Below are 14,594 nucleotides of genomic sequence, written 5' to 3'. Positions count from 1 at the left end.
ACGGTCATAATTGCTCAGTTTTCACCACAATTGTTCTATAAAAAGCCACAAAAGTCTTTTTATACATTTATCATGAACAAAAACAGGAGCTGAGCAGTTGTTGCCTAACAATCTGTTTTCCTGAAAAAAAAAAAAAGTCCTGTTCATTCAGTTGAGTTTCACTTCATGTTTCCTTCTTGTTGCCCACGCCCCAGCGTTTGAGAACCGCTACACCACAGTTTAATAATGATGGTAACTGTAAGTGTCTTTGAGCAGGTAGGTTGTATAATTAGCCCAGGTTTTCCTGGAAAAACCAGTGACTCATTTTATGAATGCAGTAATTTTAAAAACGACAATCAAGGCCGCTTTCTGCCCGCTGTGCGCAGATGATTCACCAGAGGAGCAATAAAGCACCAAATGCAACACGACGTGTTCACACATTTTTACGTTTCTCACATGGTGACAGCAGACCAGCCTCTGGCTCCAAAACATGAGCTCAGCTGAATCTGCAAGTTACTGAAAATTACAAGTGTGGAAAAAAAAACGTTTAACACAAAGTATTAAGTGAGTAACAAGTGTAACGTTACAAAATAAAAGCTTGGAGCTCTGAATTTCAAAATAAAGAGTTTTGCAACAGGATACTGTTACAAATCATTTACAGATATAGGGTCACATGTATGTGGGTCACCCGGCTGATTTATTTCCTGCAGTCGTTTGTGACATTTTTCCTTTGGCTTCGTTTCTTAAGCAGCTTTTTAAATGTCCGTAGAATTTCTTGTGAAATACTTTTTTGTTGGTAAAAAAGTGACCTGCCAGCGGAAATCTTGGTGTGACCGGACATAAGCGGAAGCTGCTGTTGTAATACTAAAACTGGTGACACGCCATCGTTCAGTGTGTGTTTCTCACTACTTTGACTTCACACACGACACAGACAAGTTCTGATTCTGAGCTCCGTGTTTCAAATATTTTGGTTAAAGTTCAAACTGTGAATTTTAGTTTTGGTTACATTTCTTTAGCATTCACTCTTTACTGATCACAGAGGGAAAGCTCATTAACAGCATGTCATTCCAGTGGACTTGCTTTTTGCATTTTTGTGTCTTTGTAGTTTTATTATGTACTTTGTACTCACCCTACGTCCTTTTCATTTGACCTTTTTGTCTGATGGGTTTGAGCCTCTTTCCAGACTCCTCCTTTCAGTAATTTTTGTAATTCTTTTAGTTGCTTTGGGGTCATTTTAAAGTGTCATAGTGACCATTTTGCATCTGTTTTTCACCTTTGATTGTACGTTATTTGTCTTTCTGCATTGATTTTATTATTCATTTACTTCTCTCTGTCTCTCTCTTTAATTTTTCTTAATTTTACCCTTTCAAAGATAAATCAGCATCACTACCCATGTTTTAACTTTAACAAATAAATCTATGTTATTAAGTTATTACTGTGAAATTATTGTTATTATTCTTGTAACTATGCTCCCACTGTAGAAAATAAACAATTCATTCAATGGTTCATTTGTAATGGGGGAAACAGTAAGTATTTGTCAGTAAGAAGGCTGTAAAACCTATGATGATTCAAACTCTCATGATTCTTTCCAAGTGAAGATTTTTTTTAATTGTAATATTTTGTAAAACCCTCCAAGGTTCAAGAATCTTTCTTTGTCACATCCATAGTTATACGAGTACAGCACGCAGTGAAATGTATCCTGACATGCTCCTTGGCTGTGCAGAAAGAGAGAGAACATTATGTACATTAAGTGAATATATACAGGAGGACATTATATGCAGCAAGTAAGTGAATTATGTACATTAAATGCATGAAATAAAATAGACAATGTGGAAATTTTAAATTGAGAATCTGAAAAAATAGTCCACGAGGGCCAGATTGGACCCTTTTGTGGGGCAGATCTGTTTCCCCCGGTCGTATGCTGGACGCCCCTGGCTTGTTTCCTTATCATATGTTTCAGTACATGGGTAAAGATGATTTGATTAGATATTATAAAACGAAAGAAAGAGCAGCTGTAGTACTCTGTGTCGGTGTGCACTTTGCGGTTGAAGGGTGCAGGGTTTTCCCACATGACCGTGAACGCAGCGTCAGATGATGAGAGTGGGTCATCAGCTGCAGTCAGTCAGGTGTGGTCGGCAGGGAGACGGTCCGACCGTCGGAGCGGCGAGCCAGCGGAATCAACGGGCACAAGTCAGAGTGTAGCACCGGTCTGTGAGCATGACCCACCGGCCAAGCACCGCATCATGACCACAGTAAGTTCGTTTTTTAAATAAACGGCGGCGGGTTGAAAGTTTCTCCGAGCACTGAAGTTTCCCGACGTCTTGGCAGGCCAGCGTCGGGCCCGGACACCGTCACTCCAGGCTGGATGAACAAATCTGGAAGTTTAAACGTTTTCTTGCTAGTCTGCAGCGGTACACCCAGTACCAAATACACATTTAGCCTTATAACGAGCGGTCATTGCTTTCTTCTTTATTTACACCCGTTAAATTAACGTTAATATTTATTTATTCACCAGTTTTGTCCCGTTTGTGCCTTAACAGGTCGGTGGTTTGGCCGTTAAAACCATCGAGCTCTGAACAAAACTACAGTTTAACGCCAGCACTGTGTTATTTTATTTGTGCCGTATTGAAGCACGTCCCTGATTCATTTTTACAATGTTTTCACAAGTGACTCTAAGTCTTGGATTGGCATAGTTTGATTTCATTTAACGAAAAATGAATATATTTCGCGTGGAGTCAGGCGTGTCGTTCCACCAAAAGCTACAAACGCTCGCGCAATAAGAGACTTTCGAACGTGCTGTCCCAGCAGCGGGTCAGAAACTGCCAGTAACGGCCGTTAAAGATTTTTAAAGCTGAATCAGTGACCTGAGGCCATCCACAGACCAATAGCCATCTCTTCTAATGTTTGATGGAATTATCTGCCAAACTGCTTCAAAAATCTAAGCGAAAACATCAGTTTTCTACGCCCAAGCGTTTTAAACCTGAGTCACACAGATTTGGGACTTCTTTGCTCCAACGTTACGTATTATACTTCAATTCGGCATGTATAGACACACAAGGTTGCACGTAATTTATACTTTTATTCAATAATTTGCTGTGCCTTTACATGGTTGTTGAAGTCTAGTTAAAGGAGCCAGTCCGTTACTTTAAATTTAGGTTTATTTTTCTTTATTGAATCACGTATACATTTGGGGGCTTGATGTGAGCCGAATCAAAGCCGATCGGTCCAAGACTTTCCGGGGTGAGTAGTTTTATTGTTGAAGGCATTGATTCTGCCGCCACATTACGAACATTTAAATGTGCGTTTGTTGGAGTGGAGATTGGCGTCGCTCTACTCACGACAGAACAGCGTCCTGGGGCTGGATTAGCTCGCATTAGCGAAGTCCAGCCTTTCCTGTTTTCACGGAAAGCGAACCCAGCAGCAGCCAGCTCAGCTCCACTGTTTTACCTGAAGAATTTAGAAAAACAACCAAATCTGGACGATGGCCGTCAGTGAGCTGCTGATATTGCTAACACAGATAAGGCATTGGATGGGGGTGGATACAGCAGGAATAGGAAGTTATATTTAGTGACTCAGCTGCTGTTCGAGTAACAGGCAGGGAGTTAAGGCGGGACACAGCAAGCAAAAAGTTGTGAAGTCTGATGTGATTTGGTCTGACTTCTCATTACCTTTTCTCCTTGTTTTTGTTTAGCTCCTTTTGGTGAACCCTCCTCGTGCAATGAAACAGGGAACGGGTGACTTTTTAGCCAACCACCAGAGGAACCGAAGGGATTGAGTCAAAGAAACCTCTGCAGATGTAACCGCTGCTGTTAAAAAAAGAGGAACATCTTAGTTTCTTTCAAGTGCAACAACCAAAAAAAAAGAGGTGAGGGGCAGGAATTCTGAGGAGAAGGGCAGTAACGGGATTTATGATCAGCACTACCACAAAATGCCAAATGTGCCCATCCTGGAGCCGTACATGTGAAGACTGAGCATCCAGAGGAGTGCTGGAGCTGCACTGACACAACTGTGGAGGAGTTGTTGGAAATCCCCCACAGGAGTGTCGCTGGGTGGAACTGGAAGTAAGGTGGAACCACTGTGCCGGCCCTCGCCGTCAAGCGTGAATCATAAATGCAGAGCTCTCGAGAAGTGCCACCTACTCTGCCGGCTGCTGCGGTTTCGCTTTTAAAACGATGTGAACATCAGAACTGAAACTAGAGTGTAACTGGAAATGTCCTCACACCCAAAGGGGAAGCGAACCTGTGATTTCTGGACAAACTCTTGAGGTGGTCAGCGTTTGGAGGCGGAACAAGGCGAGTGCCGCATGTGCACTTGGAGGGAAGGAAGCTCACCTTCCTCCTATGAAACTGGTTTTACTTGGAAATCCAAAACAAGGCCATCCAAATGGCAGGGAAGGACTACAATCATCTCTTTAAGCTGCTCATCATTGGAGACTCCAGTTAGTACATTTTAACTTGTTTACATCTCTCTGCAGTCAAAGCTTTTCTTTTTTTAATGGAGCCCTGCAAGAAACAGATGTGTGAACAGACACTTCCAGTACATTTAGGCTGCTGTCTCTGTGGGCCAGTAGAACCATAATAAACCTATTAATAGGAACGTTTCCATACTGATGAACTGGGGAGGTCTTACTGGTCGAAATTGCACCATCCCTGTCCTGGCTTCCAGTTTGTTTCAGAATTGGTTTTAGCTGATTTTTGCCGATCACCTGGTCTGGTTTTCACCTGTATGTGAAAGAAGCTTGACTGCATGAATCTCAAAGGTGTTGGCGTTGTAGCCCTCGGGACCCCTCACAGACTCACTGCCTTCTTACTGCCTGCTTTTATAGACTTGCTTTAAAGAGGACCTGTACTCATTCCCAGCTCCATGTGCTTATCCTTGCAGTTAGAGTAGCTTTATGTGATTTAAAGTTAAAATTCATCTTTGTTTTCTAATATATTATGCACAGTTCATAGAGATTAATCCTGAGCTCATGCCAGCCCAGATGCAAGGCTGGATTAAGGACTAAACATTTATTTATTTATAGCGCCATAATTTTATTTCTCGACGCAACTAAAGCAGCTTTGCATGATTCACAGTTCAAAATAATCCCCCCTTAAATCATACTGAGCCTTGCTGCGGGCCTTCAGTTTGTCCTCTGACTGAAACAAGCTGTTTAAACCCCGCCCCCTTTAAAATCAGTTTTCTTGTGATTGGCTGCCTGGTTTGAGCTTTGGGTGGGTGGAGCTTTTCAGATTAGAGAGATCACCTCTTTATGACATCATACAGATCCAAGAGCAGAAAAAACTGTGAAACAGAGCAGTCGGGGATCATGTTCCACAGGAGATTTTTTCACTGTTTTTGTGATGTTGTTTGTCTTCCTTATCTCCTAATGTGCTCCAATGTCTCAGATATGAAACGTAGATAGATGTGTGTAAGACGTCACAGCTCGGGTATCGGACTCGGCTGTAGTGGGCGTGTCTGATGCATGTGTGAATGTTTCTGTGTTTTGGCTGCAGATTAGGCCCCATGAGGGGCGGAGCACAGCTTTTAGTTTAAAAGGTCGTCGATAAAATAAAGAGTCCAGGACTGGGGTGGTGTGATATATCTCAAACCAGTAAGAGTGACTGAGTACCTAAATAAAAATAATGATAATTAAACTTTAACATTTCATGAATCCAGATGTTGTTTGAAAGCACAAAGTCCGAGTTCAGACACTGCAAAGCATGTTGGGATGCCAGCACCGCGGGCCTCAGCAGAGCCTGGTTTTGTGCTGGGAGTGCGTTCCCAGGAAAACTCGTTTAATGTCACTTTCTCAGCACGAGAACAAGAAAACAAACTCTCTCCAAGCTCGTAGTAAAACAAAGATGACTCCATAAAACAAACGGACCTGGTCCTCTGCTTTGGAGAGAGCAGGCTCCAGTTATTGATCGAATGTTGTAGTTTCAGGGCTTTTGGTGTCAGGCCTCCTGCAGGAGGTGCTGAGTCACTGTCGGTCACCTTCTTCCCTGCAGGAACTTATTTTAGAGCAGTGGGTGGATTTCATCGCTGCACATGAGACGCGTGCCTGGATGGAAAGACGGTTTCAGGAAGCTGCTGCGAGTTTCCAGTTTTCAGCTCGACATAGTTCTCGTGCCTTTCGTTGGCAGAGCTGTTTCTGTGAGGAGTAATGCTGTCACGTTTATCGTCCATCTGTTTGAGGCGTAGCAGGCAGAGGTTTTAGTTCCTGATAAACGAGCTCCATCTCCGAGCCTGCTGAACGAGTCTAGTCCAGTCTTGTTTTGGAAAACCGCTTAAATGATTGAACCAAGCAGTGATTTTTCTTCTTTTTTTTTCTCCAGCTTCTGGAATCTGATTTTGATAGACAGCACAAGTGTCAGCTGCAAACATCCAGCCTGCAAAGCAGATGCAGGACTTGTTTTTACAGGCGTGTAGTCTCTAACACTTTAATGCTCTGAGAAAACTGTAACTTTCCCATCGATTTCTCCGTTTAGCCCGACGTCTTCCTGCTTCGTCGGCTCTCCTCTGTCAGGTTTTCTTCAGATGCTTTTCTCACACATGTCCAGTGCGAGTTCAACCTTTGTCCTATTTTGTGTTGTTTCACTTTCCTTATCTCACCTCCTCCCGTCTGTGTGTTTTGCTGGTATGTGGCTGTCACTAAAGTTACAGTGGGGGTCATAGTAGGCTTTACTCAAACAGATATTAATCTCGTCCCTCTGATCTTTTCCCCCCTTTAGATGTGGGAAAAAGCAGCCTCCTGCTCCGCTTCGCAGATAACTCCTTCTCAGGTGAGTTGGTTACATGAAAGGTGATACCTGCTCACACTAAACACACAGCAGACTCCAGTTATAGGCCGAGAATTAAAAGCATTTTATCAGGAGGAGTCATCTTATCTCCAGGAGTCATAAGAGCTGTCCTAACACGTCAGGAGCTGCAGGAGAGGCAGGTCTATATCATCAAACGTTTAAATGCTTCATCCATTTCCTCTGAACGGTCTCGTGTGCTCGCACCCAAGTGTCAAACAATAACTGCCCTCCTTTAGGAATATTAATAACCTGTGTCGGCGTTTTGAATCCACTCTGTGGCGTGGGTACACAGCCACGGATGTGGAACAGAAGCAGAAAGTTGCTGAACTGAAAGCCGACGTGAAACTAGAGTAAGATGTCTGTCGTGCGCCAAATCTCAAAGTGATGATGCTGTAAAGACGAGTTGGATCCCAGCAGAGGAAGCGACTGCGTCAGGCAGCAACAGTCCAAAGTTTATTTGCAGTTTTTTTTTTTATTTGCTGATCGTTTCATAACAGGAAGCTCAGGTGTTGGAGAAACGTGGTCGTTGAATGTGTCATTAGTTATGAAGCGCTACCAGCAGCATTCACACTCAGGCTTGTTTACCGAATGGAACACGCATCTCACGGTCGATTAAAGCGTGTCACTGGACGGTTTGTCTGGTCCTGACATGACAGACCAAAAGTTCTCACGACAGCTGGAGGACGGAGCCAGAAACACGGCTCGGTTTTTTCTTGCTGGAATCACAAACATGTAAGCTGGAGTGGTGGTGGTTCAGTGGGCTGTAGCTGCGGCCACAGATGGTCAGAGTGACGGCCAGCTGCGATCCCGTCTGAGAAACCGTTTTGGAGCCTCGGCCACGTTTCTGCAGTCTGTGGGGAAATATCGAGGGTTTCTAGCAGAGTTTTTCCCACATACGGCTGGAATGGCGCGCCGTGTCTCAGCCGCTCAGCGGGAATCAAATATAGTTCTCGAAGGCGGGGAGAGGATGTAAACGGGTGGGGCGAGTGGAAGTGGGCCAGGCGCTCCTGACAGGACGCCAAAACATCTGAAGTGGTGGAGTTGGTGCGTGAGGGGGGAGGGGGGGTTAACAAGGGCCTGCAGATGCAACAGCAGGACACACACACACACACACGCAGTTACACACACACACACGCAGTTACACACACGCAGTTACACACACGCAGTTACACACGCACACACTCGCAGTTACACACACACGCACACACACGCAGTTACACACACACGCACACACTCGCAGTTGCACACACACGCAGTTACACACACACGCACACACTCGCAGTTACACACACACGCAGTTACACACACACGCACACACTCGCAGTTACACACACACGCACACACACACGCACGCAGTTACACACGCACGCAGTTACACACGCACGCAGTTACACACGCACGCAGTTACACGCGCACGCAGTTACGCGCACACACACGCAGTTACGCGCACACGCACGCAGTTACGCGCACACGCACGCAGTTACACGCGCACGCAGTTACGCGCACGCAGTTACGCGCACACACACGCAGTTACGCGCACACACGCAGTTACGCACACACACGCAGTTACACACACACACACACACACACACACACACACACGCGCACGCAGTGCGTCTGCACTCGCCTTGCTGTGCAGCACGTCTGCCTCACTCTGGCTTTTATTTTTTCTCGTGTGGTCTCGTGCAGGCAGCTACATCACCACCATCGGCGTGGACTTTAAGATCCGGACGGTGGATATCGACGGGGAGCGGGTGAAGCTGCAGATCTGGGACACGGCGGGGCAGGAGAGGTTTCGAACCATCACCTCGACGTAATAATCTCTGAAACTTTCTCCCCCGAGTTTCTTTGTATGACTGCGTGCAGCCCGCTGCAGCGTCATCGTTGAGGTCATCAGTTTATTCCGCTTCACCTGTCCCCAGGTACTACAGAAACACCCACGGCGTCATCATAGTTTACGACGTGACAAATCCAGAGTCGTTCGTAAATGTTAAGAGGTGGCTGAATGAAATCTCCCAGAACTGTGACAACGTCTGCAAGATCCTGGGTAGGTCGACCCTAAACTCATCCTGAATATCAGTGTTTCAGTGTGAACTCTGACCTGCTCACAGGTGTGCCGAAAGCTGCTGAGAGGCTCCGTCTGCTTCCAGGTGACGTACGGTTTGTTAAAGATGCAGCTGCATTCATTCAGCTCCATTATCCACTTTAATGTCCAGACTTGGAAAATTGAGTTTGGATATGTTTTAAAGTCCACATGCAGTCAGCTTGAACACTGGTCGAATATTTTATCTATTATGATATCATGCAGGCAGATCTCTGGTGAGGAGAGCCTCTTTCCCCTCACCAACAGTTTATAAACTTCCTGATGGTGAGACGTGCCGTCCCGCTGAGTCGTCATAAACACTTTTGTAGATCTACTGTGTTTAAGACAAACTGTTGTTATCAGATGATTTCTCAGGTTCAGTAAACGTGAAGTTTTACTGGTAATTTTAAACAGGAAGGTTATTGTGCAGGTCTGACTCTGGGGAGGTGAATCAGGGTTGACACTTAGAGATGCTTTGGTTCATTTCAGACCTGCAGCATCAGTTATTAATATCTTTTTTTATGATGCATTTGAGTTTCACCCTGGTTGGGGACGTCTGCAGGAAGCGTTTACAGATGGATTTTCCTTCTTTCCTCAGTGGGGAACAAGAATGACGACCCTTCCAAGAGGCAGGTGGATACCCAGGATGCTTTGCGTTTTGGGGAGTCGGTGGGTGTCCGTGTCTTCGAGACGAGTGCCAAAGAGAACCTAAATGTTGAAGAGGTGAAGCTTTAAATGATTAACATCCTGATTTAAAAAGATTTTTTTGGTGTGCAGTTTGTCCCATTACAAGGTCGAAAGCCTTTGTTCCTAATGTTTTGTCTGTAAGGTTGGTATTGAAATGACAGGCAGGTAAATTAGAGCGTGGGGTCGTAGTTCTCAGTGTGACCTGAGGGGGGCAGTGTCCTTTCACTGCTGTCATCCAGGCCCAGTGACGCAGAAGTGTCTCATAATGATGGGGCTTCAGGTTGAATGCAGTGGTTTCCTTCATACTGGATGGTCCAGGCCTGCAGATGAAGATGCACCTCATCATCTCATTATTACACTGCAGAGGGTAGCGATGAGGAGGAGGGGTCTGTTTAGCCTCGATTTGAGCTGAAAGACGGAGACTGTGGTAACAGCAGAGATTGCGGTTCGTCCTCAATCCCGCTGATAAAAATGCTGGTAAACCACCAGCAGGGACCCTGTGACTGATCTCAGATATATTCACCATGGAACGCTCAGACTGTTTTAATAACGGAGACTAAAGTAAAGGCAGGATCAGATGTGACTGTGCTTCCTGTTGTTACTATCCATGAGTATTTGCTTTATTATTTTTAAAATGTCTTCAGTGACACGAACAGTTTCGTGCACGGTGTCGCTGCCGTTTGAGGGTCGGGGAGTGGGACACGGGGCCGCGATAGATAATCCTGAAGTCTGTGTTGTTTCTGCTGCTCTGCTCAGATGTTCATGGCGTTCACCCTCATGGTGCTCCGGGCCAAGAAGGAGAGCCAGAACAGAGTGGAGAGGGAGCGGGAGCGGGAGAAGGACACGGTGAACATCAACGCCCAGCGAGACCGAGACCGCAGGAAGAGGGGGAAGAAATGCTGCTGAGACGCCGCTTCTGCCCACAGCATTCAGCTGAGACTGAACTCGGCGCCTTCGAGGCCGTCTCTCACTGCAGATATGAATGTGTGGAGCTACAGCACAGCAGGCTGTAGCTCTCGCTGTGCCTGAGGGTCTACAGTCTGCCAGCACTGAATGCAAGTAGCAGCCAGGAGGTCACATGACCTAAAGGATCATTCTGGTGTTTATGCTTTTTTTTTTTTTTTTTTTCTTCTAACCAGACTGCAGCGTGTCGTGTGTTGGACTGAAGCTAAAGAGCGACTAATGTGCAGGTTGGTTTGTGGATGCTAACCAGAAGAAACATTTCTGTCACGTTTATTCAAACGAGTGGATTCCTGAGCTCGCCTTAAATGACTCGTTTCAGTCTGAGCTGCACTGGTTTATGAGGAGGTGTGTGATCATCAGCTTAATCAGCACCTGTAAAACTCTCATTCAAGTTACACCACAAAAATGAAGCTTCTATCCCGGCTTTTACAATTTTCAAACACTTCAATCGGCAGGAAACAAACCTGGTTTCATCATTAAAACTGATTCTTTTTTACTCATCTCTCCAAAGACAGAAGTCAGTTCATGGTCACATGTAGCCAAAGAACTTTCCACCAACATGGCCCCGATGCTTGAGCTCTAGAGCCGGGGACCTCTGTGGTGACCATTCAAACACCGTCCACCTTTTTGGCATGAAACGTGTTTGATTGGGCACTGCGTCAGTCAATAATGCGTCCTGATTGGTGGAAAACCCGGAGATTTGGTCACATGTCGAGTCTGTGCTCCCACCACAGCTGCACAGCGCTTTAGGGAGAATCAGTTTTTATGTTAAAGTGCTCCGATTCTGCTCGTTCCCTCCATGTTTTTGGATTAAAGCGGCTTTGCATGATTACTCACTTATCTCGTGGTAGGCTTGTTTCAGACAGGCTCCATCCTGTCTGAAACAAGCCGATAGCTTCTCCCCTGTTAGGTCAGTTTTTCTCCGGTTGGCTCATCAGCAGAGGTTTTGAAAGTGGGAAAATAATGACCTTGCGACCTTTCACAATGACAGGTTCTAGTTGTGTAGGTTTCACTGAAGATAAAACTGCAGGGATTTGTTTCTATTTTGTTCTGTTACCTTCTGTGACACGTGGAAGATGAAAGCCATATCACGCTCCACGTCTTTAGTCGCCAGTTCTCATGTTAGTGGAAAAAAGGGAGTAACACTGAGAAACTCTACATCTGTATTTGCAGTGAACTAAAACATGCAAAAACAAACACCAGCATGGTCCTTTAACTTTGGTCTTAAACCACTGTTTAGATTTTTTCTTAATACAGAACATGTATTTAACCAGTGAAAGGGAGCTGTTTGTTCAATTGTGACATTAACGTGTGTGATGAGTACAAACTGTCTGCATGCCTTATTTCAGTCTGAATGAGGCCAGTAATCCCAAAACATGTTTTAATGTAAATCTGATGCCAAGCAAATGTGTCCAAATACAATAAAAGCAATAAATTCAGTGATTCTTTGTGCAGTGATGAGACTGTATGCAATGAAATCCTAGAATTTCACTTACCTTTAGTAGAGTGACCTCACAGCAGCCATGTTTTTGGTTAGGTGATGTCATTAAAATGCCCCAAAAGGCTCCAACAGTACAAACACGGCTCAGAGGTCCAGCTCAGGTGAGGCGGAGCAGACAGTCACCTGTGCCACGCCCCTAACAATGCAAACTTTAAACAGGTGAGTTATAAAAACATCGTCCCCTGTACAGGTGTTATTTTTTATTAGTCCTTTATTTACCCAGGTAAAAAAAATCTCATTTCCAACAGAGACCTGGCATCATCAAATACACACAGCACTATAACATTTACAACCAATACAATATCCCCATACCATGTGGAAAATATACAATAACAGATCAAATTAAGAGTACATTTAAAAACAATCACACTGAGTCAAAGAGCTGTTCTCTCGTTCCTTTGAGACAGACTTAAACTCTCCCAAGGTAACCAAGTCAGATCATTTCAGTTCCTTCTGCAGATTGTTCCAGGAAGCCGGGGCAGCGTGTTTAAAAGCCCTTTTCCCCAATTCTGTTCTGATTTTTGGGACAATCGATTATGAAGGGGAAATTCTCTACAGAGATCAGTTTGTGTCAGACACTTTTATTACTGCTGTAAAGCTTTAACATGGGGACTGACTCGCTCCTGGAGTCTCTGCTGGACATTAGAGGAACTGCAGCTGTTGGTGTTTCTTTGTTGTCAAAGAGTGTGTTCCCACTGTTGCAGCTGCAGGCCCTTCCGCCCGTGGTTTTCATCTCACAGAGAGAACCAGGAGAGGCTGAAATGTTTGCTCTATACTTTGGGAAGAACTGCAGCTGTTAGAAAAAGGCACAGATGAAAGTGGTTTTGAAATGATTCTGTTTATTAACCAGTTTTACACATCGGTGTTCACCAAACACCTTTACAGTTATCTCCAGGTGCAGCATCAAATCTGTCCGTACTGATGCTTAACACTGGCAGTCCCAGGCTTCTACCTTTCTACCTTTAAAACCCACCACCAGCCAAATGGCTGGTAGGCTTTTAGCTAAGCTTTAGCTTCAGGCAAGTGGAAGCTAAATTGGCTAGTCATTCATATGTAAATTGGGTTGTTACCTGGGAATTCTGGAGGGAGGGGAGTGGGGGTGTGTGGATGAGGGGGTGGGGGAGCTGCTAAAAGCGGTGAGCTTCCTTTTGTGTTTCATCTTGATGCATTCTCAATCATCCAGGGGAACAAATCTCCAAAAGTCACCAACTTGGAGTGTTTCAGTTTGCCATCTTAGGGAGAAATCAACACACATGGGTGTATGTCCTTTGTTGCTGAGATTTATTGATAAAAACAGTACAAAAAATCAACCATTTGTACACATTTTTACAAATAATTATAAAAAGTGAGTGAGTACATTTCAACATTTTCAGCAATCACTCACAATCCTGGCACTGCCATGGTATCTGTAGTCTGCATTTACCTTGGCTTGGCTTCCTGATCAATTGTCCACTACCAAAAGGAAGCCAAGCCCTGTGATCACACCTTGTTTTGTTGTAAAGGGTGGCAGGGCTTGGCTTCCTTTTGGTAGTGGAGCATTGATCAGGAAGCCAAGCCCTATATATATGATACAATCTCACTACACTTAGCCTAATCCTTCATTGCCCTGAAGAATTCTGTGGTGTACGGACCTCCTCTCCAAGGAAAGAAAATGCAGAGAAGACTCACCACTCAGCAGGCCTTGGAAATGATCCTGAGGGAAGTCGACCCTTGTGACTCGGATGGAGAAGACCTACAAGTTCAGCCGGATTCGGACTCAGAGCTGTCTGATCAGTCTTCCGGTTAGTTGCATTTCATGTTATTTCCTATTTCATTTCAAATAAGTAAGTGGATGTAGTTTGTAAGTAAGATATTTCAGACATTATTCTGATACAGAGGAGGAGATACTGGACCTTCCCATTGCTCACAATTTGAATTTGTTCACACTGCAGATGAGGAGACTGCACCTAAAAAGAGAGCTTGTTTGGGGACTGAGACAGCGAAAGATGGCACAGTGTGGCGTGAAGAACAGGTGGGGACCTGTCTCCCTTTCACCCCAATAGAAGCGTACGCTGCAGATGGAGAGCCAACGGCTAAGGCCAGGAGAAATATCACGAGTCGCCTTCGGAGCTTCCTGTGTTTCATCACTCTTGACATGCTTCGTAGCATTCAAGAATGGACTGTTCAACATGCACAGCAAACGGAGCATGTTCATTGGTTCATGGACCTCCCTGAACTAATGGCATTTATTGCAATTGTCATCTTGCGGGGGGTTACCAGGGTTCCATCTCTAAATGACTGCTGGTCAGCAAACCTGGGAAACCCACAGATAATTGGAACTATGGCACGAAACCGCTTCCAAGACATCATGCAACACCTACGCTTTGATGACAAGTCCACCCGCAGTGATCGAGCAAAGACTGATAAGTTCGCTGCAATTTCCAGTTTGTGGGGATCATTTGTCACCAACTGCATCACGTGCTACAACCCTGGTCTACATATCACCGTTGATGAACAGCTTTTCCCATCAAAGACTCGGTGCAGTTTCCTGCAGTATATTGCAAGTAAGCCGGACAAGTTTGGGATCAAGTTTTGGGTGGCTTGCGACCTAAAATCCAAG

General features: G+C 45.0%; 1 protein-coding gene across 3 annotated transcripts; it reads left to right on the top strand.

Annotated features, from left to right (window-relative positions):
* Positions 1-2,049: 2,049 nt before the first annotated feature.
* si:dkey-16l2.16 (ras-related protein Rab-35) lies at positions 2,050-11,937 on the top strand. Of its 3 annotated transcripts, XM_004556425.6 has the most exons (7): positions 2,050-2,231; positions 3,671-4,417; positions 6,693-6,743; positions 8,451-8,574; positions 8,684-8,808; positions 9,443-9,567; positions 10,288-11,937. In XM_004556425.6, the coding sequence occupies exons 2-7, from the start codon at positions 4,363-4,365 to the stop codon at positions 10,435-10,437; spliced, it is 630 nt and encodes a 209-aa protein (XP_004556482.3). In that variant the 5' UTR covers positions 2,050-2,231; positions 3,671-4,362; the 3' UTR covers positions 10,438-11,937. The 3 variants fall into 3 exon arrangements, with proteins under 3 accessions (XP_004556482.3, XP_076739579.1, XP_076739578.1); XM_076883463.1 differs by lacking the exons at positions 2,050-2,231; positions 3,671-4,417 and adding an exon at positions 6,148-6,382; XM_076883464.1 differs by lacking the exons at positions 2,050-2,231; positions 3,671-4,417; positions 9,443-9,567 and adding an exon at positions 6,069-6,382.
* The last annotated feature ends 2,657 nt before the right edge of the window (positions 11,938-14,594 follow it).

The sequence above is a fragment of the Maylandia zebra genome, linkage group LG4, assembly GCF_041146795.1.
Source record: "Maylandia zebra isolate NMK-2024a linkage group LG4, Mzebra_GT3a, whole genome shotgun sequence".
NCBI classification, from domain to species: domain Eukaryota; kingdom Metazoa; phylum Chordata; class Actinopteri; order Cichliformes; family Cichlidae; genus Maylandia; species Maylandia zebra.
The sequence above is the reverse complement of the archived record's forward strand: the minus strand, read 5'-3'. Positions and strand labels throughout refer to the sequence as shown.